General features: G+C 32.5%; 1 protein-coding gene and 1 long non-coding RNA gene across 2 annotated transcripts; both read left to right on the forward strand.

The window, feature by feature from the left end:
• Window positions 1–9875: 9875 nt before the first annotated feature.
• On the forward strand, window positions 9876–11450 carry LOC130668096 (uncharacterized). Its single transcript, XM_057470169.1, has 2 exons — window positions 9876–10574; window positions 10661–11450. The coding sequence occupies exons 1-2, from the start codon at window positions 10134–10136 to the stop codon at window positions 11378–11380; spliced, it is 1161 nt and encodes a 386-aa protein (XP_057326152.1). The 5' UTR covers window positions 9876–10133; the 3' UTR covers window positions 11381–11450.
• A 3976-nt stretch (window positions 11451–15426) lies between these two features.
• LOC130668696 (uncharacterized) lies at window positions 15427–16440 on the forward strand. The gene is made up of 3 exons (XR_008990068.1): window positions 15427–15478; window positions 16047–16159; window positions 16279–16440. It is a non-coding gene; the product is annotated as an uncharacterized LOC130668696 (long non-coding RNA).
• Window positions 16441–27180: the final 10740 nt, after the last annotated feature.

The following is a 27180-nucleotide window of genomic DNA, read 5'->3' on the forward strand; positions in this document are numbered from 1 at the left end:
GTAGTGAACAGTTACAAAAGCTGAAAATTGTCGACAACTTGTCATCAGAACGTCCGGCTATCAGGGTATGCATCAAGATTTTTAATTACTTCCTGCTTTTGAATTAAAATCAAAATAATTGTCTTAAATTTTGAATACATTTTTCAATTCTTTAAAATCACTCTCCATCGACCCACTCTACCTGTTTAAAATATTAAAAATTTTCCAAACGTATCTCCATAGATTTATTTTCTCAAAATTTTAATCAGAAAATACGATACCATAAATTAAACCGAGAATGGGAAACAAAAAGAATAAAAGAAAAAACACTTTAATTCACCGCAGTTTCATTTACAGCAGCCGTGTCATTTTCTTAAACGGTTCGCGAGGGCTGTGAGCATCACTCGTAAACGATCAAGGTCGAAAAAAAGTGACGAACTACACCAGTATCCAAACAAAGAAGAAAATAAATAACTGAAAAGTATGAAGAAAGATTTTAGGTTAATCACATGGCAGTCTTCGCCGTCATAGAGAAAGATATAGAGCAATAAAGTGCTTGGGTTGATGGAGCTGGCTAGTCGTTGAGCTTATATTTATAGATCTTTTTATGTTTTAGGATGTAATAATTTATACCGAGAATTCTTTCGGGCATAGACTCCATACTCTGACTCACTTTCCGTGGCAACTGCTACGCACTCATTTGAATGGTTTTCGCCATCACGAGGGGTGCGGAATAGTTTTTCTCAGTGATTGTCGAGTAAAGGACCAAAAAAATCTAAATAAAAGAAAGGGTCGCTACTGCTCTGTTTTTCTCTCTCTTCTTCACTCTTTTAGCACTCATGCGTGTGTTTATATGCGTGCGTGCACGCATCTCACTTTACTTGCTTTAATATTTTTTTATCGTCATCCATAACTCACCGCTAGGGTATAAATAATATACCTACATCAGTTCAGTAACATAGAACACAATATACACCCAACAGGAGCTAGATTTAGATGCCGGTCAAAAGTTTTTGCAGATAAGACCGCAGAAATAGTTTCCTGTTAACTCGGCGGTCACTTTTCTATGTGTGACAGGAATTGAAATAGCGAATAAAAAATATTTTATCTTGGGAATAAGCTTGGTAGAGTAGTATAGTAATAGTTAGGTGGTACACAGAAATAAAATTATAGGAAGTTTTGCTATGCATTATGGGAATAGTTCCTATGCCAATATGGGAACCATTCCCATAATATTATAGGAATGGTTCCTGTAATTTATAGGATTAGTTCCTATATAGGGGAGGGAGGGGCAAAAGGGGGTACTTAAGGAAATACCAAGTTTTTGAGGACTCAAATACGCTAAATCTTTTTTTTTTTAATGATATTCAAAGTAAATAGAAGAAATTTTCAGTTACCGTTGAAAAAAAAAATTTTTCATTTCTGCGGGCAAAGTGGGATACCCCCTAAAAATGGTAAAAAAAAAAATTTCTGGATTTTAAACGAATTTGATTAAGTTGAATTTTTTATTAAGTAATTTACATGAAGAAAAATTATATTTTACATGTTTATTGGATACAAAAGAAGAAAAAAAATTATTAATAGTTTTTATCAAAAAACAAACGTCATTAATATTTTTCAACTGACAATTGATTTTTGAAAAAGTTTACCAAAAAAAGTTCAAAGTAACGCTTAATTATATTTACAGAAGTGATTTTGGAATGTTTAAAAACCATTTAAAATATAAAATGTTTTTTATCAAATTTTGGGGGTACCCCGTTTTGCCTACCCCCCCTTCCTCTATTATAGGAATGATTCCCATAATATTATAGAAAGTATTCTATAAATTATAGGAACCATTCCTATAATTAGAGGAATCATTCTTATAATGTTATGGGTATCATCCCCATAATTATAGGAACTATTCCTATAATTATGGGAAACATTTCTATAATTATAGGAACTGCTCCCATAATTTATGGTCGTTATTCCTATTATAATATAGGAAAAAATTTCACAAAATTATGGGAACAATTTCCATAATTTTCTTTCCGTGTATAAGTAGTAATATTTGTTGTCGAGTGGATCTTTTATTTTCCAATGGCGACACATTACCATAGAATGTGATATTTTCCGCCTATTTGACGTCTAAAACTTCATTTTCTAAGGCCGCTTTATGTTTTCCATTACTGCGCTATGTGGCTGAATGTGTAATTTTAATAAATAATATATATCTCATATATATCGTAGCTATGGTAGAAGGACCATACCGAAATATTAATATCAGATATCAGAGCTTAAATATGTGTATACGGGTTTTCTCGAGTTAAATTAAGTCTTGACAAAATTAAACGACATACGTGTGACTATTTTCCGTAATTCCCGAGCTTTATTCACAATAAAATCATAAACTTGTTTTTTTTTTTTTTTGTGTAAAATATTTTAATTAAGCAGTGAAAATAAAACTAAAAATATGATATAAAATTAATTAAACTACAAGATGCCCAACGGGTCACTGATGCTAAATTTTATTAATATTTTCAACGACATCAATTAACTTAAAAAAAAGTTTTTGTTGGTATATCAAAGGGAAATTCTCACTTAGAATATTGTGCAAAGGTGTGTAGGACGCTTTTAAAACTTGAGAAAAAGTGAGTAGATTGGGAGCAAAAAATAAAGAAGAAAAAATTGTCCAATTAACGAGGAGGACCCGGGTAAGAGAAAATTGCGGCGTAACTGATGTAAAGGACACACCTGATAATTTTTCTCTCTCACGCCCTCAGGCGTCTAGTCCTTGGCGAAATGGCTGAGCCATCCTTTGATCCTGTAATTGGAGGTGTCCTCGACCAATGAGGATTACGCGGCGAGACAAGACTCGCGGCTGTCCGAGATTGTCCGTAAAAGACGTGTTCATGTAATCGGAATCCACTTTACAGCTTTTTTTACTTTTATCATCTCTTAATGTATTTTAATATCATTAATAATGATAATAATAATAATAATATTAACAATGCCAATAATAATGATAATGATCATGGACTGAAAAAAAACTTTATTTATTCATACGATAATGGATGCTAAAAATATATTGATAAGAACTTTTGTTGAATAAAACTTTTTCAATTTCAGGTTTATTGATATAACTCGGTCGGCCAGTTGAAAATTCGCTTTATACACGCGGTTGAATTTTATATTTATATGCTTTCCAATAGATATATATATATATATAAACATATATATATATTTAATATTATAATAATAATAACGATAGTATAAAGAAAGAATAAGAGACACGAGAATTCGTTCAATTCAACGGATAGTGGCGGAACATTTGCGAAAAATCTTTTTACAGTGCACTTGGCGACCAATTTATCGTTAAAGAGAGGACACTTTACTGCAGGATGTAAAAAAGAAGTTACTGTATATAGCAGAGAAGGGAAAGTAGAACAGAGGGGCGAAAGGTACACAAGGAAGTAACCTAGGGTTGTGGTCTTTTTTCTTTTTATACATGAGAAATAATGGAAGACAGACCACCCAATGGTTCGACGGAGACGAGGATGACTTCCTGCGGGACGTGGAGACGTATAATGGCTAATAGAAGAATCGGTATCGTAAAATCATACGCGCCCGTAAAAGTATTTCTGAGTCAATAACGACACGATAAAGGTGCATCATAAAAATTCTGTTGGGCATTTTATCGTAAGTCATGTGGATATTTTTTCGTCGTTTGAATTTTTCACCCTTGCACTCTGGCGTGTTTTCTCCTTCTATATGTTCTCCCACTAAACTCATTTTTTTGCTTATTTATATTTTACTATTGCACATCTTCGTCGTATTTTTTCTCTCTTTATATTTGATACGCAACAGCAAATCATATTTTTTATTACTTGATATTCTGTACAACCATTCATACTATTTTTTTATTCATAAAAAAAAATTATCAAACATAAATATGTCAATAACAAGGTCTTAACATTTACCACTTCTGTATTTATCTATAAATAATTTTAAATTTTAAAGTTTAAAATAATTTAAACCTTTTTTCCATACAAATAACTGCCTCCAAAATTTTATATAAATTTCTGCTAGCTAGCGTAATAAATAGTTATCAGAACAAATTTCTGGAGCGCAATATAAAACTAATGAATTTTTAACGACTTACTAATCCATAAAAAATATTTTATCATTAGCAATCCATTATTTATAGCGTCCAATTGAGCCAATATCACGATCGATTTTGACCCGGACACTCTAATAGCGAGAACCTCAATAAAGATAAACATAAAATCTAACAGCTCAACTCTATTCGCTCATCGTAATCATTTTCTATCTCCACACACTGGACTGGTGGTGTGCCGCCGTCGTCAAATCCGCCACCACCACCAGCTTATTCTACATCCACTCTTCACTTTATTCTCATATCCTTTCTTGGCTACTTCTCGAGTAATTCTTCGAACCAGCAGGAGCACTTTGCCAAGATGAGATTTTGCGTCCGCAAACGCGTTTTCTCTTCTATACATCTACATCTACTTATTACAAAACCTACTGTACATCCTTTCTCACTTATTTTTTCCACTTTCATTTCGCAAGCTTCTTTGCACATGCTGTTCGACAGTCTTTCGATTTACCCAACACACATCCACACACACCCATCACATCACATTACATCTTTATCCCCGTATACACCGCACGTGTGTATGCATTTTCAGCATTTTAAAAGGATGCACATTTATGTACATTGCATGTTAAGGAATAATATGAGGAAAATGAAAGGGTGAAAGACTCAGAATGCTAAGCTGGATCAACTCTTTAGCTTGATAGTAAACACTAGGCACCGAGGATAAGACTTTCAACATCAACTCGAGTCTCTTTGCATACAAACATCATCCCAGACTGAAATTCAACGCTCATAGATACTAGATCCTAGATATTTGACATTATTCAAAGCTGGAGATCTTCATTGAGCTTGATATACTAATCCAAGCTGTAAAGATTCCTATCCACTTAGTATATATCTATACATATATGTCTTATATCCAATGGATGGCTTAGACAGTTTTCGATATCCGATTAAGCTGTCGCTCGATCTCCTGTCATTATCAGCATCTTCTAATCAAAGTTTACGTTATAAACTTCGACATCTCCGGGGGGTTTATCAAAACTATTATCACGCAGCATGACATTCTAAATTTAAACGTTTAAGCAAGCATAATATTTTTTACCTAATAGAGATATACACTGTAAAAAATCACCGGGGTAAGTCCAAACGGTGTAGGTGTTAAAATTATCGGTGTTAAATTTACCCCCGAAAGCGGTGTGAAAATAACGCCGCCACCGGTGTAGATATTCTTTACCGGTGTCCAAATATTTTATTTTGTAAATATTTTTACTTACTCGATCACTATACTAGTTGATAAATGATATTTTGTATTAATTTTCATAAAGAACTGACATTTTTTGTGTTTAATAATTTTTAAAGTTAATACTTCAAGCGGATGCAATTTACCGCTTTTACTCCGGTTACCCCGCTTTAACACCGGTATTTTTAACACCGGTGTATTACTCCTCCGACACCGGTGTAATTTCATTTTTACACCGGGCGGAGTTAAAACGAGTCCATTTTTAACACCGCTCTTTTTACAGTGTAGTATCAGAATTAACTGAATTTTTAGTTTTACTTGAATTTTATCTGTTTATAAATGTCGTTATTTAAAGCGAAAATTTTAATAACGATTAAATACGGTCCATTTCTCCAGCTGCGGACACTCGTTCATGGATCGTTGCTCCTGATCTACGGCAACAGCGTCGCACTGGCGCGTATGTCGGTGTAAAGAGTGGGTATTATGTGCCTATGAATACTGTAGGTATATTCATGTTAATTCTACTGGGATATAGTATAAGTGTGTATGTTATGTAATGTATAAACGGGATGATAGCCGAACCAAATGACTGGTTCGAGTCATTATCGTCGTGCCGCACGATCATCAGTGAAAACCGTTGGCTATTTCCACTGAACCCGGTGAATGCTACATCGTATCGTACTATCCTGCGATTATCATCCACATTGCACGGTAGAACGTGTTTTAATGACTGTTAACTATTTATGTATATGAATAAAGTGGATATAGTGGATTGCGTCGTTTGCTAATTCGACACATTAAATTACGCAATCCATAAACGCTTATATATGGATCTGTATGTATGTTTGAATTATTCACAATAGTACAGAGATAAACTGAGGGTGAGATGGGGATAAAATTCATTTTTTTTTTTTCCATAAAAACTGAGTATTAAAAATAATTTTATGCAGATTCTAGTAGTTCTGAAAAATCTAACGCACCCGGGTCAAAAATAAAACTTGATTTAGACTTGGTTTACCAAGTCGAAATTTGGAGCCGGTTTTCACAGAACAAACTGGACTTTTTTTTACCGAGATATGAAATACTTTGAGTTTTCGCCTTGTTTTTGACTTAGCTGGCTTACTTAGTCACGATTTAAGACGAAAAAGTTGAAATCAAGTCGAAATTGATTTGATTTAGACTTATTCAACTTAAATTATAAGGCGAAAAAGTCAAAACTATGGTTAAATAATTCTTATATATTAAGACGAAAGTATACTTTCACCTTATAAGGTGAATGACTATCGCGCTCGAAGTAAAGACGAATAAATTTAAACTAAGATCAAAAAATACGAATAAGTTGAAATCAGTTGAAACTAAGATGAAAAAAGTTGAAAAAAATTTAATTTAAGTCGAAAAAGTCGAGATCTCATCGAAAAATCGTCGGCAAATCGATAACTTCAAAAGAAAATAAGGTGAAGCAAGCCTGAATCAAGTTTTATTTTTGACCCGGGCATACATAAGTAAATTTAAGGACATATGAGGGTATATTAAATAACAACTTGTAATCCTCATGATTACCGTAAAATTCTCAGCGTATATATTTTGTATAAAACATTTATTAATCGCAGATTTAGTTATTGTTGTTTCTGAATGCTCGGAAGTATGCCAAGTGCACAAAACCGATGATAAAAATGGTATACGAGTCCCAAGCCAGAGAGTTGCAATAACAGTAGAACGATTTGGAGATTTAAGAGAATAAACTCTCCTCCGACATACGGGAATGTTTACTTTTTTTAATCCACGTTTTATTCGCAATAAAAATGATCACACGAGTCCCCAATAAATCATACAATTCCGCTACTAAAATAAAATAACATATTGAAATTTCGTGGTTGATAAAGTTAACAAGTCAAAAAAAAAAAACATATATATATTTACAAGTGGTCAGTGTAATAAAAACCGTTGGACGTATTTCGATTGATGTATTTTTTTTCAACTCCCAAAAAAAAATATACGTACGTGTAATAAAAAAATATTGCAAAAAATAGCAGTTGACATTTGGATATCGTTATGCTCGAACTATCTGTTAAAAAAAAATATATAAAAACCGGTAACGAAAAAACGAGATAGTACGCTCTTGGATTAACGGAAAAATAAAAATAAAATAAAATGCAATCCTCGTAGCTTGATCATTGGACATGGTATACAGTATGTATTTTCGGAGTATCGAGCTTCAGCAAAAAAAAACTGATAACAAACATAATAACCCAAGCTTCGTATACCTACATTTGTTCGTAGATAAACGGAATGCACAAGTGTAAGCAGGAAAAAACGCAGCACAACCTCTAGGGTACGTCGGAGTATTCGCCGATGAGCGATAGCGATTGAACGATGAACCCTGAAAAAAAACGCTGCCCATGCATAAATAGCAGTATGACAAAAAATGGGAAGCAAGTAAAAAACACTAGCCAGAGGATAAGTAAAAAATCGAAGAATAAAGTTTACAACCGGTAGGTATTTTTTTTATTAAACGTCTCGACGATAAGCTACGCGAGTTTATTATTTGGAAAAATCTGGGCATGAACTAAACAAGAGAGACGTAACGACGAGAAAGATCAGTTACTTAAGGTCCGGCGAGAGGATTTGTGAGTAGAGTTGTGTGCTCTTACAAGTGACGTGGATCAAGCGAGCGGGTAAGCTCCCTTACGTGCAGCCAAGAACGTGTGCAAGTATGTTAGGGTAGAGGAATTTTAAAAGTCACAGTCGTAGTATTAGTAATGGGTGTAATGGTTGTCGTAGTAATAGTCGTATGTTAGTAAGTTTAGTTGTCGTTTCCTACAACTATATACAACTCTTGTCGCCTTTTGTCGTCCACGTTCTTTGCTATTGCCACTACACCGAGACGAACGAGACCGAGACCAAGACTGAGATCCCTGTTTCTCAGTATAGTACCAGTGTATTGCCCACCGACATCACAGTACAGCGACGAGGGATACTCCGATGGCATCCAGACAAATTTCGCGAGCCAAGAGCTCGTAAAAGCCAAAAAAACCCCCAACTGCCGGCAAAACCGCCCCTTGCCAAAGCTATACCAGCCATCTCCGACCTTGTGTAATGTGTATCTCAGTTTACATATATATACATATATACATACATACATATATGCCAGGGCTATTTCACTGTACACTTTGCTACGCGGACAACTTTTTTTTATATTGTTGAGTTGGTACTCTTACGAGGCTGTGATTCTATTTTATTTGGTGGTTTGGGGGACAACTTTCAATGGACTTTGCTTAACAGTCCGGAGTTCCTATACGCCTGGGACCGAGAGCTAATAAACAATAAATCCTTCCCTTTTCATTCTATTTTGTATAGGATACACTATAACGGGAAAGTCTTTATGATATTTTGTTAACCCTCAGTCACTTTTCCATTGGCCTCGACTACTCACTCGCGCTATAATCTTGATGAAAAAGTTACGTTTACTGCTTTTATTATGCATATATATTTATTTTTATTATTACTCTTGTTTGTCTTTTCAGAAATATCTACCAGCGCTTTTAGACCTTTAAATTTTTTTATTTTATTAACTTTCTTAAATTATAATTATTATTATTATTTTTTATCACATGGTTTATTATATTACATTTAATTTACTTGAGTATTTTTATTAATAAAAAACTAAAATGAGGAGAGCTGGGTGTATGTAGAGCCAGGATTATTGAACGAAAATGGAAATTTGTCTCGACAGTCTGTGCGACTACTCAAGTTTTCGTAAATCTCCATAAGGAGAAACTGCTTCCAATGTTTATACAGATATCCGGGGAAATTTGTATAGAGTCACCCACGAAAGTACGTTCAGTGTACAAAAGTGGGAGTGAGATGCAGACGTACAAGAAAAGAGAGGATACGATGGAGGATGAATGTCAGAAGTTTTCTACGCGCGTTTGCATTACGACTATTTGCCCCGCGTGATTGGTCGAGGACGGAAGTAAGCCGACTATGTTGTAGGAAGTCACGCAGGGAGTTTTAGACGCAAACACAACTATCTTATCATCTTCTTGCTCTTCCTGTTTCTCCTCTTGCTCTACTCTGGCTTGTCCTTACAGTATCCAGTACTTTCCGAGTAGATCGACTCTATCAAATTAATATCCCTCAGACGCTTTATTTATCGAGATATTTGTACTACTTTTCCGGTATCACTTACAACAGAGCTTGCGGCTAAATTATTTTTTTCCAATTGCGAAAATAATATATATGAATTAATATGAAAAATTCTCAGGTAATTGGAAAAATAAATGACAAAACTTAAACAGTCATGTTATTGTTATTATTGCGACGTTTCGACTCTTTATTGAGTCTTCATCAGGCTCTGAAAAATACATATATAAATTTGTAAACAATCCAATTCACTTATGCTCTATTACAATCTTCACAACAACTATAAAAATTATTTCTTAAATTAGTTACAATAAGAAATATAATGTGTTTCGTGATCAACTATTTTTTAACATATAGTTTTTTGTATTACTCATGCGAGAAAAGTAGTATCTTGACGCTCGCTGTTGCGTTTGAAAAAGAGCCGTTTGCCCATTTTAAAATTATGCGTGAGTTTTTTCATAAATAAAACTGTTATTTGAGTGCGACAAGTTTACTTGTCGCACGTAAATTATTCTTGGCACACGCAAATTTAGATAAAATTGCTAAAATTAAAAAAATAATAACAAAAAAAAACACAATCGACATATTAAAACTGAATTGAGGTTGACGCGTCTGACAGTTTAATTTAATAAATAAAATTGTAATTAAATTAAAATTAGTTTAAAAACGAATATGGAGTCGGAAATAATACCGGAAACTCCAGAAAGTTCGAGCGACGAATCCACACCACCTGAAATTCTGAAAAAAGCCGATGAAGTAAGAAATAATTTAGTTCCTCAAGTATCGAGACCCAAATATGAAGCGGCTTACAATAAGTTTATGGAATGGCGAAGAAATAAAAAGGTCAAGAGCTTTTCTGAACCCATTCTTCTGACTTATTTTAGTGAACTTGCCGAAACCAAATTACCGTCAACTTTGTGGGCCACTTACTCAATGTTGCGAAGTATGATTGACATCAAACACAAAATTAATATTTATAATTATTCGGGTTTGATCGCTTTTTTAAAGCAGCAAAATAAAGGTTTTAAACCAAAAAAAGCTAAAACGTTAGACGCTGAGCAAATAAATCAATTTTTGAACCAAGCTCCTGATAATCAATTCTTGGCAATTAAGGTTAGTTATTTTTAATACTTTTGATCACTCTTTATCATTGAATAAATAAATACATAAACATACTTCATACTTATTTTATTTTTTAGGTGGCTTTGATTTTTGGGGTTCAAGGTGCGTGCAGGCGTCATGAACTTTGTGATTTAACAGTGGACAATATAATCGACAAAGGTGACATGTTGTTGGTGAAAATTCCAAAAACTAAAACCGGCAAAGCAAGATCTTTTGTCGTGACGGATGCGTTTTATCAAACTTATAAAAAATACTCTTCTTCACGCCCAACAAACTTAGCTACCAAGAGATTCTTCGTGGGTTATCGGAACGGCAGGTGTACGAGGCAAAATATTGGCATTAATACGTTCGGTAGCATGCCAAAAATAGTAGCGAAATATTTGAATTTAGCAAACCCGGAGTCTTACACAGGCCATACTTTTAGAAGAACATCAGCTACTCTGTTAGCGGATTCTGGTGCTGATCTTCTTACAATAAAAAGGCACGGAGGATGGAAATCCAATCCCGTTGCTGAAAGTTACGTGGAAGACTCAGTAGGTAATAAAAAACGGATTAGTGAGCAAATTGCACGTGCCATATCATCGAGACCATCTACTTCACGCGAACATTCAGACTCAAACAACCCAATTTTTGGAAAAACTTCTGAAGAACCGATGAACATCACTGTGATGCATCAAGAAAATGAAAGATCCGAAATTTTAGAGCAGGTTTCATCTAAAAACGCCATGAATTTGAATATTACATTTACGAACTGCACAAACATTTCAGTTCTTTTAAATGACACTGAAAAAAAGTAACTTATTTATGTTGCTGTTGTTGTTCTTGTTATTTTTTGTTCTGATCAAATAAATTTATATTCATTTGTAATTAATTGATACTTTTTTGAATGCTTAATTTTTCAGCTATTATTTCTGGTCCGAAAAGGCTTTGTCCTTTTAAAAAATTGAAAAAATTTATTTTTTGTTTATTAATATTAATTAATTTTTATTTATTGTTTAAAATATATTTTTTTCTTCTTTTTAAACTTTTTATTTGTTTTGAGGGACTGGGGGGGCTCCGCCCCCCCAACCCCCCGCCGGGGCTTCGCCCCTGGACCCCACCGGGGCTCCGCCCCTGGACCCTGCCGGGGCTTCGCCCCTGGACCCCAATTTTGTACCCACATATATCACCGCATTTGTAATACAAAATAGTATGTGCAACTCGTGCGACGTTGTCGATTGCCCACTCAAGCGAATGACCGCACTCGCTTCGCTCGTGCGTTCAACTTCGCTTTCGTGGGCAATCGACAACTTGTCGCACTTGTTTCACAATATACTATTAATTGACTACTTTCATGTACTGGTTATGGTAAGAAATAATTTTTATAGTTGTTGTGAAGATTGTAATAGAGCATAAGTGAATTGGATTGTTTACAAATTTATATATGTATTTTTCAGAGCCTGATGAAGACTCAATAAAGAGTCGAAACGTCGCAATAATAACAATAACATGACTGTTTAAGTTTTGTCATTTATTTTTCCAATTACCTGAGAATTTTTCATATTAATTTTGTGGTTTGGATGCGAATAATAATGGAAATAATATATATGTATATTATAACTCTTACCTTCAACAAATAAAATTTAATAACTGAATCCTTAAGAAATTAATAAATTTTACTTCGTTCCGAAGATTTCATACTTTGATATTTATGAAACCAATGAAACGTCAAAAGAGTTCATAAAATACATTCATTACAATCTTGTACAAAAATGTATTTCGACTATTAGTTACTCCTCTAAGCTAATAAGCAATAAATTATTTAGCATCGCCAAGTAATAGCTTTAGTAAGAAGTAATTAGTAGACTCGTATGTTCAGTAATTAATACCCACCCACGTAAGCCAAGTGAAGCACAAGATCAAGACAATTTTCAGAACCCCTCAAACGAAGAATGGGGCTCTGATGCATATATAGACAAACTACTGCTACCCTCGTCCAGAATACCACTTGTAATTATCTGTCTCTCTCGACATATAAAGGAAACAAAGCATCACGGAATCGTATTTCAGGCGTTTAGTCAACGTGGCGCAAACCGATAAGAAACTCCTGGCAGCTATCCCGTGCGCCTACCAGGGGGTTGTCCGATAATACAGTCGCCCATTCCGTCTATGCAGACACATTTCGCACAATATATACATATCTTTGGACTACGTCCGTGTGATTGGTGTTACAGAGTATTGAATTCGCGAGAGTCTATATCCACGTGTGTGTGTATGTGTGCAGTTGTCAGTGCAATAGAGTTTGACAGCGCGAGAAAGGAGAAAGCGAACTCTCGATTGTTAAGGGGTGTTAGGGGTAGCATATTGTCCGATCCTTCGTACAAGTAGGGATGCCACCCTTATCTTTAACGTACAGAATCCCAATCGAAGTCTGTCTATGTGGTTATACATATACATATATAAATATATATATATATATTGGACATGTATTCACACTCACTACGTACCGTTTCTCTCCTTCTATCACTTACTCATCTGTTCTTTTTATCTTTTCCCTATACTCTCGGAACTATCAACCCCTAATGTATATGTATATGTATATGTGTATATATATATAACTAGGAGAATACCTCAGTGGTAGTCGGGCAAACACAGTTCTAAACGAGCCGTTCGTCACTAATGAATGGGGTTAATGAATGTCCCGAGTGTCGAGACGCTCTGGGAACTTAATCGAATGGAATCGAACGAGTAAAATGCTCGACGCTTGGATCTGTGTAAACATTCGAGTGTATGAGTTTTATTTATAAAAAAATATAAAAATTTTAAAGAAAAATATGAAACTCGTTGGGAGAATTGTAGGAGTTTTAATCTTCATCAATTTTATTTATATGATGTGATGAATATTTATTTTAACGTTCAGTTGTCTAAAAAAATTCAGCTTGATTGTGAAAAATAAAAAATATAGACGGAATATATCAATATTTTTTTTTTTTTAGTTTCAAAAATGAACTGTTGATGAGACATGAAAATTAAATAGGTGTGAATTAATTTTTATACTAGTAAATTTGTGGACTCAAAATTTAATCACTTTAATTAATCCCCAGGGCATAGTTTTATTTTATATTCAGCGTAAAAAAAGTGGAATTTAATTGATGAGTGATTTAATGTTTTAATTGAGAATCCACTTGGAATTTTTTAATGTGGGCGGAAGGCGGGTAAAATGGGACCGCTAAGAAAATAATGGACTTTTGTGCTTTTGAATTCGGGGGATCTTTTTTTGACTTCCATTTTAAGTAATTAAACCAAATTTCCAGTTGCAATAGAAAAAATTTTTTCCCTGGGCGGGCAAAACGGACCCCCCCCCAAAGTAAACAAACTTGAACACATACTTTCTTGTATTAAAAAAAGAGATTTGCAATTCAACTAGTAAATAAAAACGCAGAAAATAAAATTATTGAAGATAAATAATTTATATAAAATTTTAATATAGCGAAGGAGACACCGCATGTATTTTTTGTAGTCAATAATATGCCAATACATTGAGTCCACTAAAAAATTCCTGATAAAAAACTTTGGGACACTCAAAATTGTAGAAAAATAATGAGAGTCGTAAATGACAGTTAACAATTTTGGAAAAAAAATTTTACCAAATTTTTGGGGTGGTCTGTTATGCCCACTCGGTCCCTTTCTGCTCGTCCTTCGCTTACCTCTATTGTTTATTTTAACAAAAATTGAGTATTTTGTTAACTTCGAGGTCGTAGAGTAACAAAGTATAAATAATGGATAAACAATAAAGCGATATTGAAAAATGTAAATTAGAAGAGTATTGTATCTAATATAATCTTTGCGAATAGATATAAGCATTATTGGAGTTTACGTAATGGACTTTTAATGTTGTGTGCGCCGGAAAATCGATTTGCTGTTCGTCTAACATTTTTCTTTGAATGAGTTCTTCGACCTTGGAATATATTTACATATTATTGAGGCAAGAGAACCATCAATATCTGCTTGATGGTACAAATCTTCTTGTATATGTTTATATATATACAAAAATATTTTATTGTACACATATATTTATATATATATAGATAAAAAAGGAAAAGAAGTACAATGAGCTCTATCAAATGAATAAAATGAATCTCCTATATTTTTAAAAGTAAAACAAAGTCTTCAAAAACTCTTTAGGTCAGCAGATTTATTAATTTATTTAAAACTGAAGTAAAGTAAAATAACTTCAATATAAGATATATCGTTTCATACTGCTCGAATAATATTTTCATCATTTCTTTAAAAAATACTGGATTCTATTTTGTGATACGTGGTCGGAGTACGTGGCAGAAGCGATTGTGTAGAAAAATAAATACCTAAGAGCTCGAAGGTCAATGATAATACTTAAATGCTTTATTTTTTTGATATCATACAACACATTTGTCGTTAAAAATCGATTTCACAAAAAGAGCGATATCACAAATTCCTTGATGTCTTAATGATGTTTTTTAAAAATAATGAATGTCAATATGAACTGAATCTAATTTATCCAATAATTATAAAAAAAGTATTTTTTCCGTTATAGATAAATTCACAATAACACAATTAGCGTAGTCAAATTTATTTAAATAATCTGTTTTCTATAATTTATAAATAAACTTGAAATATTTTTGATATCGAAATTCAGGAATTCCCGTTGTTAAATTGTTTTTTATAGGAGTTTATTTTAAGATATGAAAAGATTTTATTACAAATAAAAAAAAAAAAAAAATAGAACAATTAAGAATTATATCTATAAATTTATAAAGTTTATCAACTTATTATTAATAACTTTTATAATGCGTAGACACAGTAAAACTCTACTATAAATACGCCAGCTTGTACTTCAAATCTATCAGATGATTTTCTTAATTCTACTACCGTAATAAGTAAGTAAACTATTACATTACTAAAATAAATTTGTTTCTTCAATGTATTGAAAATTAATTGCAATTGTATGTATAGAACTACATTACCCTTAATACACTGTAAGAAACTTTTGGACCCGGTGTAGTGTAAATTGCTCGATGTCAAAATTTTCATGTGAAAATTACACTGAATTCGGTGTTAAATTTAGTGGGTGTGAATTTAAAATTTTTACACCGTCAAACGTGTAAATGTACAATTCATGATAATTTTGCGTTAATAAAATTAATCATAAAAATATTCAAAAATTCAAAATACTATTTAATATCTTAATAAAATTAATGTAGTTATTGATTAAGTAGTTGAAAATATCCAATGATCGTTTGTTGCTCATTAATCAAAATTACAACGAGTAACACGAAATGGTGTAAGAAAAGTAGATTACACTGTGTTAAAATTACACGGATGGAAAATTTACACCGAGAGAATTTTACACCGTTATTTTACACTACACGGCCGTGTAAAGTTATCCGGGTTCATTTTTAAACCGAAATCTTTTACAGTGTATGTATAATATTATTTTCGTTTAAGGAGGTGATCAATTTTATCTCAAGATGTCGAAAAATATTTTATTAATTTTAATCATTGTCGTATTATTGACTTTGATTGTTAATTCCGAAGATTGCATAGTGTGGATGCAGACGGTAAATAATATTGTTTTTAAATCGGAAAAATTTCATTTATAATAATAATATGATATTCAATCTATTATGTATTTTAATAAGGTGACTTCATTATCAGTTATTTTTTTTTAACTTTACAGTGCAATTATTGGGTAAGAGGAAAATGCTGCGGCAGTATGTCATGTAAAATAACGGACAGTTTTTGGAAAGGTGTATGTTCATTTTAATAAAAATTAATTAAAAATTTAATTATTTGTTACTATGAACTTTGTGAAAAAAAAGAGGGTTTCTCTTTTGTAATAAATAAAATTACACTGAATATGTTAACATTTTTTTGGGAAGTATTTTTTTTAATCTAATAATAATTAAGTGTTTTAATTGCATGGCTATCTTATAATGTAAAAAAATTTCTGTGTAAACGCGGATTAAAGCCGGAGTAAATGCCGAAGGGATGACTGCGTATTAATTTAATCTCCTTGGAGTAAAACTCACTCCAAAGGGGAGTTTATTCTAATTTTGAAACTCCGGTTTAAAGAGAATTCGGATTTAAATAAAATCCTTAATCACTCCGAATTCACTCTCGATTTTTGACAGAGTATATGAACGTATACATTTGTAATATTTTTTAATTATATTTCTCTTTACATAAATATATACATATATTTTTTTTTTCATAAATATTATTTATTGTTATTTTTATAACGATTTATTCGTTAAAACGATATCAAATTAATAAAAAATTATCAGTGATGAGACCTCCGTGTTGGTAATTAAATAAATAATAATAATAATAATAAAAAAAATATGAGATTATAAAAAGCGGGTGCTGGAAGGCAGAAGATAATTTTTTGTTATTAACAAATGGCGGCGAGCTATTCGTCACATTGTTAATCCAAGGTTACTGTAAAACTGAATCTTATAAATATGTAAGTTCGGAGTATAAAGTCATCAGTAGTAAGAAATAATTTCCAAGCTGTTATAATAAATAGGTAAGTAATATTATGAATGTTCATTATTTTTTCTTTTTATTGATTGATAATTAATTGTTTATAATAATAAAATAATTTTTTTTACAATAATTTGAATTTATTTTTGTGTGTTTAAGTTGGTGGTGAATTTCTTTGAAAATGTTGAAGAAAATTTTTTTGATTTTTGTCGTCGTTGCACTATTGGCATTCATTGTTAATGCCGAAGATTGCAAAGTATACGATGAAACGGTAAATTCATAATTCATAATTTTTCTATAGTCTATATCTTTTGAAAAAAGGGGATTTTCTTTTTTAATGCCTGAATTTACAATGTAACCACCCGGGTCAAAAATAAAACTTGATTCAGGCTCGCTTCGCCTTATTTTCTTTTGAAGTGATCGATTTGCCGACGATTTTTCGATAAGATCTCGACTTTTTCGACTTAAATTGAATTTTTTTAACTTTTTGAGCTTTTTTCATCTTAGTTTCAACTTATTCGTGTTTTTTTATCTTAGTTTGAACTTATTCGTTTTTACTTCGAGCACGATGGTCATTCATCTTACTTTTGACTCGCTGAACCAAGTCGAAAAAAAGTTATTTATTCGCCTTACTTCCGCCTTTATATACAAAAATTATTTCACCTTAGTTTTGACTTTTTCGTCTTATAATTTAAGTCGAATAAGTCCAAATCAAGTCATTTTCGACTTGATTTAGACTTTATCGTCTTATAATTTAAGTCGAATAAGTCCAAATCAAGTCATTTTCGACTTGATTTCAACTTTTTCGTCTTAAATCGTGACTAAGTAAGCCAGTTAAGTCTAAACCAAGACGAAAACTCAAAGTATTTCATATCTCCGTAAAAAAAAGTTGAGTTTGTCTTGTGAAAAACGGCTCCCAATTTCGACTTGGTAAACCAAGTCTAAATCAAGTTTTATTTTTGACCCGGGCAAACATTTTACCACTTGAGGAGGGTCCATAGTAATTTTAGTCCAAACTTTTCTCTCAAACTAAACCTCTAAACGCAAAACTACGAACGAGGCTCAATGCATTACTCTATAAACTAGTAGTCTACGTTTTGATTTTTGAAAAATATTCATTTGTTTAAGAGAAAAACATGGACAAAGTTTCCATTTACTGCTCAAGTGCAACAAGGATAGTTCCGTTTGTTGACTTGAGTGTGATAGAGAAAAAAGTTCAGACCCCTCTTAAAGAAAAATTGATTTCTCATAAATTTTAATTTTTTAAAAATTTTTTTCAATTACCATGTTGGATTATATTTATTGCAAAACGATATGCAATATAATATATATTCCATTCGTATAAATATGATTAGCAATTAAAATGTCCAGTTTTCTAAAAAATTTTATGTAATTATGTTCTTATTATCACAGTGCAACTATTGGAAAAGAGGACAATGTTGCGGAACGATGACATGTACACCTCATGGCACCGGTCTCACCGAGGGTAAATGCCGTGTATAGTAATCAAAGAAATATATATGGATCTTATTACATATTTCCAAGCGGTTGATGTTTCCTATTCTGGATTGCAAGAAATTTTCTTGTCAAAAAAAAAAAATAATTTTTATTTGTTCAATTATTGAATACTGAAATGTATTACAAATAAAAAAATGAATTAACGGTTAATAATCATCATGTTTAAAAAATTAATATCCTCTTTCCTATCATGAACAAACATATCCATGAAGTAAAGTATAGATTTTAAGAAATAAAATCGACAATTAGAAGTTTTTATAAAGAACGAGATGTTTCGAGCAGTGTCTTTAAGTAAAATAACTTGCAGATACTCAACTTAATTTTTTTTTTAAATTAATCAGAGTAAACTTTTTATTTTTCACCATACCCGCGTCGAAAGTTTAAATTCCTGCCCTGTTTAGAGGGAAGAAAGTCCTTCTTTCTTTTTGTGAGAAAACGAATAATAAAAATTATCGCATGCGCTACTCTTTCTGCAAACAGAGGCAAGAATTTCAACTTTTAGGTGCAGATCTGGTGGAAAATAGTATACACACCACAGAGAAAGTTAGAACGTTCCAATACGCGTGTTCGCCACCTCCACCTTCAGCTGAGGTAGGTAATTACACACACCGTTTGGAATGTACTTCTCTCCTTCCCTGGTGTGTAATATACTATTTCGCTAAATAAAAATGTGCTTTTTTTTTTTTTTAAGCAATTAATTGATTTACTATTTACATCTGGTATGAAATATTACGTGATTTTTTTAAATCCTGACTCTGATAAAAATATTGTTCACTGTCAAAAAATATAGGATAGAGGTACCATTTGTGGCCACTGCTCCATTTTTGGACATTTGATACTTTATTTTAATTAATGAAAAAGTATCAAATTAAATTTCCACTTTAATAGCTGGTTAAAAGTATCTTTGAATACATTTTAAAAATTGATTTTGTCATTGCGTCTTTTACAAATTATTTTATTTTAATTTTTCAAGTGTCCAAAACTGGCCCTAAAGTGGCCAAAAACGGTACTTCTACCCTAGTTGGATTAGCGAGACTGCGTTTCCGATTTTTACCCCCACCATCAAGGCACATGTCTATATAGTGGGGGTAAAATGCCGAAAATATCCGAAACGCAAAGTCTCGCTAATCCAACTATAGTTGAATGTTAAATAAAAAATGTTGTCACTATTGATGACCTCAAAATAATACATAAATTATATTTACTAAATATCCATGGTACAAAAATAAAATGTAAAAGTTAACATCTTTTTTGTGTCACCACTGACATTTGAAAAATATTGAATTCACTTCTTGTAGTACCCGAATTTCGTATTGAAATTATAACACACATAAGTCTGTGTTAAAAATAACACAAATATTGTGTGGATCGTCTCTATCACACAAATTGTGTTGATTTTAACACAATATTTTTTACTGTACTAGGAAATATTTGTCGCAATGGAAACTAAGTTCGCATACGAGAATAATGTATCCGTTGTATTGGTGATGGTAAATATATACATATGGTTTGTGCTTTACTGATATTTATCTATTTCTCTCAGTCGCTCCTCTGTATATAACTTTGGTTTCCTCTCTTCCTATGTATACACGTGTTGTCAGTCCAACTCAAAATTATATCTAATTACCTAGCAATGATATCAATCAACAGAAGTTGCAATAGACTATAGGCTAGACGGAGAAATAAATATGAGATAAAGCGACAGAAATAGAGCGGCAGACTATTCAAGTGGTTGTAGCGTACATAAAACGATATGTATGTTATACACTCGACGAAATAATTGAATATATATCATTTCGTGAACGAAACTTTGATGAGCGACAGCTTGCATCAATGAATACAGGGGGCACTAGTGAATATGAATTTCAGCGATTGCTTTGTTCTCGTTATCGTAACAAATAAAATATAAAGTTTTACAAAATAATTGATTCAACTTTTCTTGACAAAAATTTATTCTGATAAGCTTTGATTTTTTTTTTCAATTAGTAGGCATCAATTTTATTATCAGTGAAAACAAATTCAAACTGTTATTAAAAAAAGTTTTGACAGAACCTCAATTTTAATTAGAAGTAGTTTTAATTATTTAAAAAAAAATTGCACTAAAAATATATAAATAAATAGAGAAAAAAGTTTTATAATATTTAATAAAGAAAGTAAAGTAAACAAAAATGATATTACATTCGGGTAAATGAGAGTTTCATTAACTTCGGGTTGCGGGACGGCAGATATTAATTGGAGGTAGAAATGTGCTAATTCTTGGTGGTTTGTACATTATGAAGGATAAGTAGTTTGAGACTTAGTAAAAGGGACAGAGGGAAAAACAAGCGCTTTGATTCTGCCCGTGAGATGAAAGAAAGAGAGAGAAAATCCGACGGTAGCTCTCCACTCTTATTTTGCCTGGAGGCGATTTTCTCAGCGAGGCGTGCGCGATTAAATGGCATTCCGTATATAACGTCACCGGGGAAAACTTTGACGCGCGGTCGTTCGCACCGTCGGGCAAGGAGTGTACAGCATCAGCTATGTGTACCACACGTTTCAGTAAGTAAAGAGAGACGAAAGAATATATAATATACATCCATACATTCACAGCAACTACATCTATATCTACATATACTCATAAACACAATCTGTGAACACTAGGACTCAACTCGACGTTCTCGATCCGTCGCTTTCTACAAAATTCACTCGACCCTCGTTAACGCTACGTTAACGTTGAATCTTATGTCGAATAATAATGCGCATTATACCTTCCCTAAATATATATATATATATATATATATATATATATATATATATATATATATATATATATATATATATTCATAAAAATATGCTAATTCTGCATATAAGAAATAAAATAATGAGTCTAATTAATATTTAACGCTTTAAAAAGAAAAAAAAATATATGATTATTATTAGAACGTGGAAAAATAAATAAATTAAATATGATGGTTATTTAAATTAAAATATATTAAAATCCATTCCTGTCAGTAGCAATTGTATCAAAGAGTACAATAATTACAAACCAGAAAATCGGAACGCGACGATAACAACGTGGGTGCAACCACTTCGCTCGTGGTTGCCACAAATTCCAGGTGGTCGTCAGCGAAATTCTGCGGCTAATTATCGTACGTTTGAAATGTTCTCTAGTGGATATGTTATTACATATACGTATACGCGTTGAATCGTATCAACATATACATATACATATATTACATACATACCGTAGACTAACCAATGGGAATTATTACTAGAATTGATGATTGATCTGGGATCGATATTAATTATAGAATTTAATGACCCAGCTGATTGAGTGCTATGCAGAACGTTACGTCTCGAGGATCTTGTTAGTCTCGCATCGAAGGTCAGTTTCTCTCTCTACTCAAGTGTATACATTCCATTGCAGCCCTTGTTCGTGTACTCGTCAATCTACATCCGCTTGATCATTTGCCCTCATCAAAATTCACCCACCCAATACACAACTACACGCAATTGAGACACAAATTTAAATGTCTTAACCACAAATTTAACGTCAACGATTAAAAGAAATAAACTTTTTCTTTGTGTTAATTGACGAAAGGAGGAGAAGAAATAAATTAATCAAAAGAAGCTAAAGTTGTTAATCAACGCGTTGATTTTATTCATTTGGCCTGATTACTCGTCAGAGTGGAATTGATGGATTGACGGTGTTAATTGTCTCTGGAATTAAAGGGAAGTGAAACTAGACGACGGAAACCAAGGCGGAGATGAAAACGAACAGGAAGGCGTAGAAATACAAGTACAAGTGCAAAAAGTGAAGACAACTTTCACTCAGTTATACCTTTATAATTTTATGTTTTGTTCACATTTAAGAAATTACGTAGAACAGTCGCCAATCGTCGATTTAATTTGTCTAGTTCTTCTACGCTTTCTTCGCCTGTCTTTCAACGGGTTTCTGCAATAATATAGATAATAGTATATAGACACTATATAAATTTATAGACTGTATAAACTCCAAAGTAGAAATTCATCTTTAGTAACACACTCCTTATTCCTTTTCTTGCCTCTGTCGACGAACAAAAGTTTTCCGAGACGTAGATGTAGATGTAGGGACAGAAATAGAGGTAGACATAGACACAGACATAGAAGTAGTTGTTCTTCTCTTCGAATCAATGACTATCGACTAATGAGAAAAGTTTAAATAATTAATGTAACACGAACGAAGGGCTGACTGTCCGACGCGCCAACTGATCGATATGTATGTCGTGAGTGTCCTTTGTATTTTTGACCTCAAGAAGTCGATAGCCCCGTGGTTCTATACACTGTATAGTCTAAAAATAAAAAAATATAAAAAAAAAAAATAGAAATGAAAGTAGATATCAATGTCTACACATGTCACTGTTTTATGATTTATATTTTATTTCTTTCATACTTGATTTTTTTTTTTTTTTCATTTTATTTTGAAACCTAATAGTCTTCAATATTTGCTTAACGAAATTTTGCCTGAAGTATGACATAAATTTTGACCTTTAAAGAGTAACAACGGTCTCACGGACCGCTAATCAAACTCAGTCACCAGAACTTTTTTTAATTTCACGAAATCTACTTAAACTTTTTAGTAGCTTATATTATTATATAACTATTTAATTTTGAATGGATAATCAGCATTTTCTATTTTTTATTCAATTGATGATAAATTTTTTCAAATTCGTAGTCCGCACTAGAGTATTTTGCCATTGGGTGAAGCTCTAATCACCACGTTTTACTCTTTCATCCCAATTATTTATTGTCAATAGATAAATTGTAGTTATGCATTTAATAAATAAAAAAAAAAAATTCGTAGCGATCTGACAGACCAGTAGATACCGTATACATTAGTTATTTTCGATACGTATGCCGAAAGATAGGGATTCTGACGGCTTGAAATGACGTCACGAGTTTGAGGCTATGGGCGCTTTCTTATCAAGACCGGATATAGTACGAGGTCTTGATGAGAATGTAGCCTCAAACGCGGGCCTGCACTTTAAGTCTGTCAGGGTTCCTACCTTTGAGCATAAAGTATCAAACAAAAATTTTTTTTTTGTCATATCAACCGCGAAAGTTGGATTTTCAAGCAACATGCAGAGGGCGCAAACTATACGATTTCTGGCAATCTATAGTTTGGTTAACTTTCCTCGAACTTGTATCGAAAAGTATCTTCTCTCTCTCTATCTGTCTCTACATTCCTACACGACTTAAAACATTTTTGACTGTTTCTATCTCAAATTCAACTTTCGCCGTTGATATGACAAAAAATTTTTCTACGTTTTAATAGGAAGTGCATCATAATCGCACTCACGTAATAATGTAGTCGATAGCATTACAATATTCGGACTGATTCGAGTGTTTTTTAAAATAATGATTATTAGGAATTCCGAGTTATTATGACAAAATTACGGTTTTTACTTCAGAGAATAATGTCGTAGATAGAAAAATTAAGGAGTTACATTGAATAGCGGTCTGTCAGAACGGTAGTTACCCGTAGCGTGAAAAATTTTGACGATATTTTTTAAAGGTTTATAATAATTTTGAGCTCCTAACAAGTGTGTGATTGTCCAACACCCTTGATCTTTACTACTTATATGTTGTTTCATATAATTATTCATGACTTTGAATTAACATGCATATTTTAAATATCGATCCTATCAATATATATATAATAAATACCAAATATTTACAATTAAAATTAATATATTCATCAAATTCAGATTAATAAATTCACTATTATTTAAAATACTTATGAAACATTTTCACAAGATAACTAATGAATAAATTTATGTTACTTATATTATTTTTTTTTGTTCGCGAATGGAGACAAATGCTGTCTCATACATAGTCGATGAAATAGAATCGAATAACAGGAGAAAGGAAAGCAAAAGCAGCAGCAAAAAACTTAAGAGTCAAAAAGTTTAAGAAATAACATCTTAAACTTTACTAAATTTATCGAGTACTTCGTTAAGTTCATTGAAACAATAAATTTATGTAAATTCTCGTTTTCGTGAGCTCGTGACTACTTTATACACTCAGAGCACTCCAGTGGCTCAAGTTTAAACCTGCACCCGGTAAAAGTTAAACTTTTAGCACAGAGTCTATTTAACAGAATTCATTTATGATAAAATTAACGTGTCTAATTGGCGAATTTAAGGAAACTTGTTTAGTTTGTAATCCTTTTATTTTATTATATTATTTAATTATAAAACTTTTTTATGCTATAAAACGTCTTACAGTCATCGTTACTCAATAAAACTACAAATTCCATTACCTATATCAATTTACCAGTCACTGGGATGCTAATTTGTCGACTGTGTAATGAGAAAAACGAGCGGTAATTATTCCCCGATCACAGTCAAGTATAGACGACACTTGGTGATATTTCATTAAATTTGATTAAGTTAATTGTTATCCAAATGAATCCTAATTAAACTCTCGTTCGTCTCTTTCCCATCTTCCTCTATACATATCTATATATTTATATTCCAAACTATTTCCAATTGCTCAGAGAAAATAATTCTGCCAGTAATTTAAACTAAATCGTATCTACAGAGACCTTTTCAGCCAAATACAGCGACAGACTATCAGACAAAACACATCCAACTGTCCACAACATCACGAGTAGAGTAGAGGGTGTTAAATGAGAAAGAGGATATCGTTGAGGGTAATACCACCAGAGTATACACATTCAATACCCCATGCTATCCCAAATATATATATATATATATATATTTACTGTTATATAATATATAGAAATCAAAGAGATAAGAGAGAGAGAGAGAAAGTAGATCGGTACGGATTGTCACCATGGGATCGCGCGCGTCTATTTTAATTAAATTCTGGCATTCGTAAACCCCTTTGTGCTTACGGGCGCGCGCGTTACTCCCGCAAGATTGAAAATCCATGATCGTCCGATAAATTAATGCGACAGCCACTGTATTTATATTTTATATGTATCCGATTTATGTATAGGGGAGGGTGGGGCAGAGCGGCCCCCCTAAGCCAATTATTATTTTTTGTGGCTTTCAACCATAAGATCACTTTACTTTTGTCCTATTTCGAACAAATTTATGGACATTTTGCCAAAATTCTGAAAAAAATTTTTTTTTTTTGTGGGGCAGAGCGGCCCCCCTCCAAAAAGTGATAAAAAATTTTTTTTTTTTCGTTTTTTTTTTTTTAAAATTGTTTTTATCATTAAGAATGTATTTCTTTCTCTTGACAACTACTTTTGGTTTTATATTACTCGAAAAAAATTTTTTAAAGTGTAATAAATTGTTCACTCTCGATTACCTTAATTAATAATTGTTATTTAATAAAAAAAAAATCAATTCTATAGTTTTACTTTATTTCAAAAATTTATCAACTAAAAAAAAAAATTTTATTTTTATAAATTTTTAGTGACCAAATTTGCCTCTTACATAGAGAAACGGCCGAAAAATATGGAAAAAAAAATTTTTTGGAACTTTCGACTGGTCCATTTTGCCCCAGGTGTTATAGGTAGGGCTAGAAATGTGGAATTATACGAATTTTTTTTTAATTTGATGATAAAAATATGAAAAAATCACTTTTTCAAAATTTTGGGGTTGTCCATTGTGCCCCAAATGTCATGCGTAGGGGTAAAAATGTGCAAACATATCGAATTTATAGTATTAGTCGAAAAAAAAAAATTTTTTTTTTTATCAAAATTTCAGGGGGGCCGCTCTGCCCCACCCTCCCCTATACCTACACCGCGACTATTTTTATTTTTATTATTTTTATTGGACCTCACGTATCTCTGGCGTACTCTTATGGATATTTATCTATAGTTTGTCTCTTTGTGTCTCTGTTCCAGTCATTAATCGCGATGCTTTTTGATTGCGCCTCTTGTTGCCAGCTGGTTCACACCCAACCGCAAGCTTTTAGCCGCGCGCCACGTGGACGTTCGGTTGTATGAAAAAAAATGAATAAAGTGAAAATAAAAAATATATACGACTGTGTGTTTTCCATACTGACGACCGTATTTTTGGTTAAATTCACTTCCGATGGCTGGCTATAAAGTTCCCACATTTATTATTATTTTTATTATTATTTACTGTCATTATTTGTTGTTTTATATTTAAATTTTTATTTAAAATTTGAATATTCATTCTCTATTGTTGAATAGATTTGATAACAGGTGAGATTTAATTACTAAAAGTAAGTTTTTACATGAAACAAATGTTGACAGAAGTTTAATAAATTACCCGGTTGAATTGATAAGGTATACAATGCAGACATGACAAACCTAGAGAGACTTATGTGGGACTAGGGTTATCCAGTAGCAGGTATATAGTAGAGTGTAGGTAGGAGTCGGAGTTGTGGTTGAGGTAGTAGGGAAGTCACGTACGCACGATTTCCGGAAATTCGTCATTTATCCGTTCATCCCCCGACCAAACTGCCCCTGGGAGCGGACTCCAGTCCGCGGGACGGTGAGTGAGACCGAAAAGAGGGTAGTTTTATATACATATATACATCACGACGCCTGCGCTAGAAGTGATACCGTCGAAAACTCCACACGCTGGGCGACGTTTCAGTTGTGTCTCGACACCGA

Source organism: Microplitis mediator, chromosome 5 (genome assembly GCF_029852145.1).
Source record: "Microplitis mediator isolate UGA2020A chromosome 5, iyMicMedi2.1, whole genome shotgun sequence".
In the NCBI taxonomy this organism is placed as follows: Eukaryota; Metazoa; Arthropoda; class Insecta; order Hymenoptera; family Braconidae; genus Microplitis; species Microplitis mediator.

Bases quoted from the DNA above. Each gene is read 5' to 3' on its own strand.
- LOC130668096 (XM_057470169.1), top strand. From the start codon at position 10,134: ATGGAGTCGGAAATAATACCGGAAACTCCAGAAAGTTCGAGCGACGAA. The intron at 10,575-10,660 runs GTTAGTTATTTT...TTTATTTTTTAG, and splicing joins ATCAATTCTTGGCAATTAAG to GTGGCTTTGATTTTTGGGGT.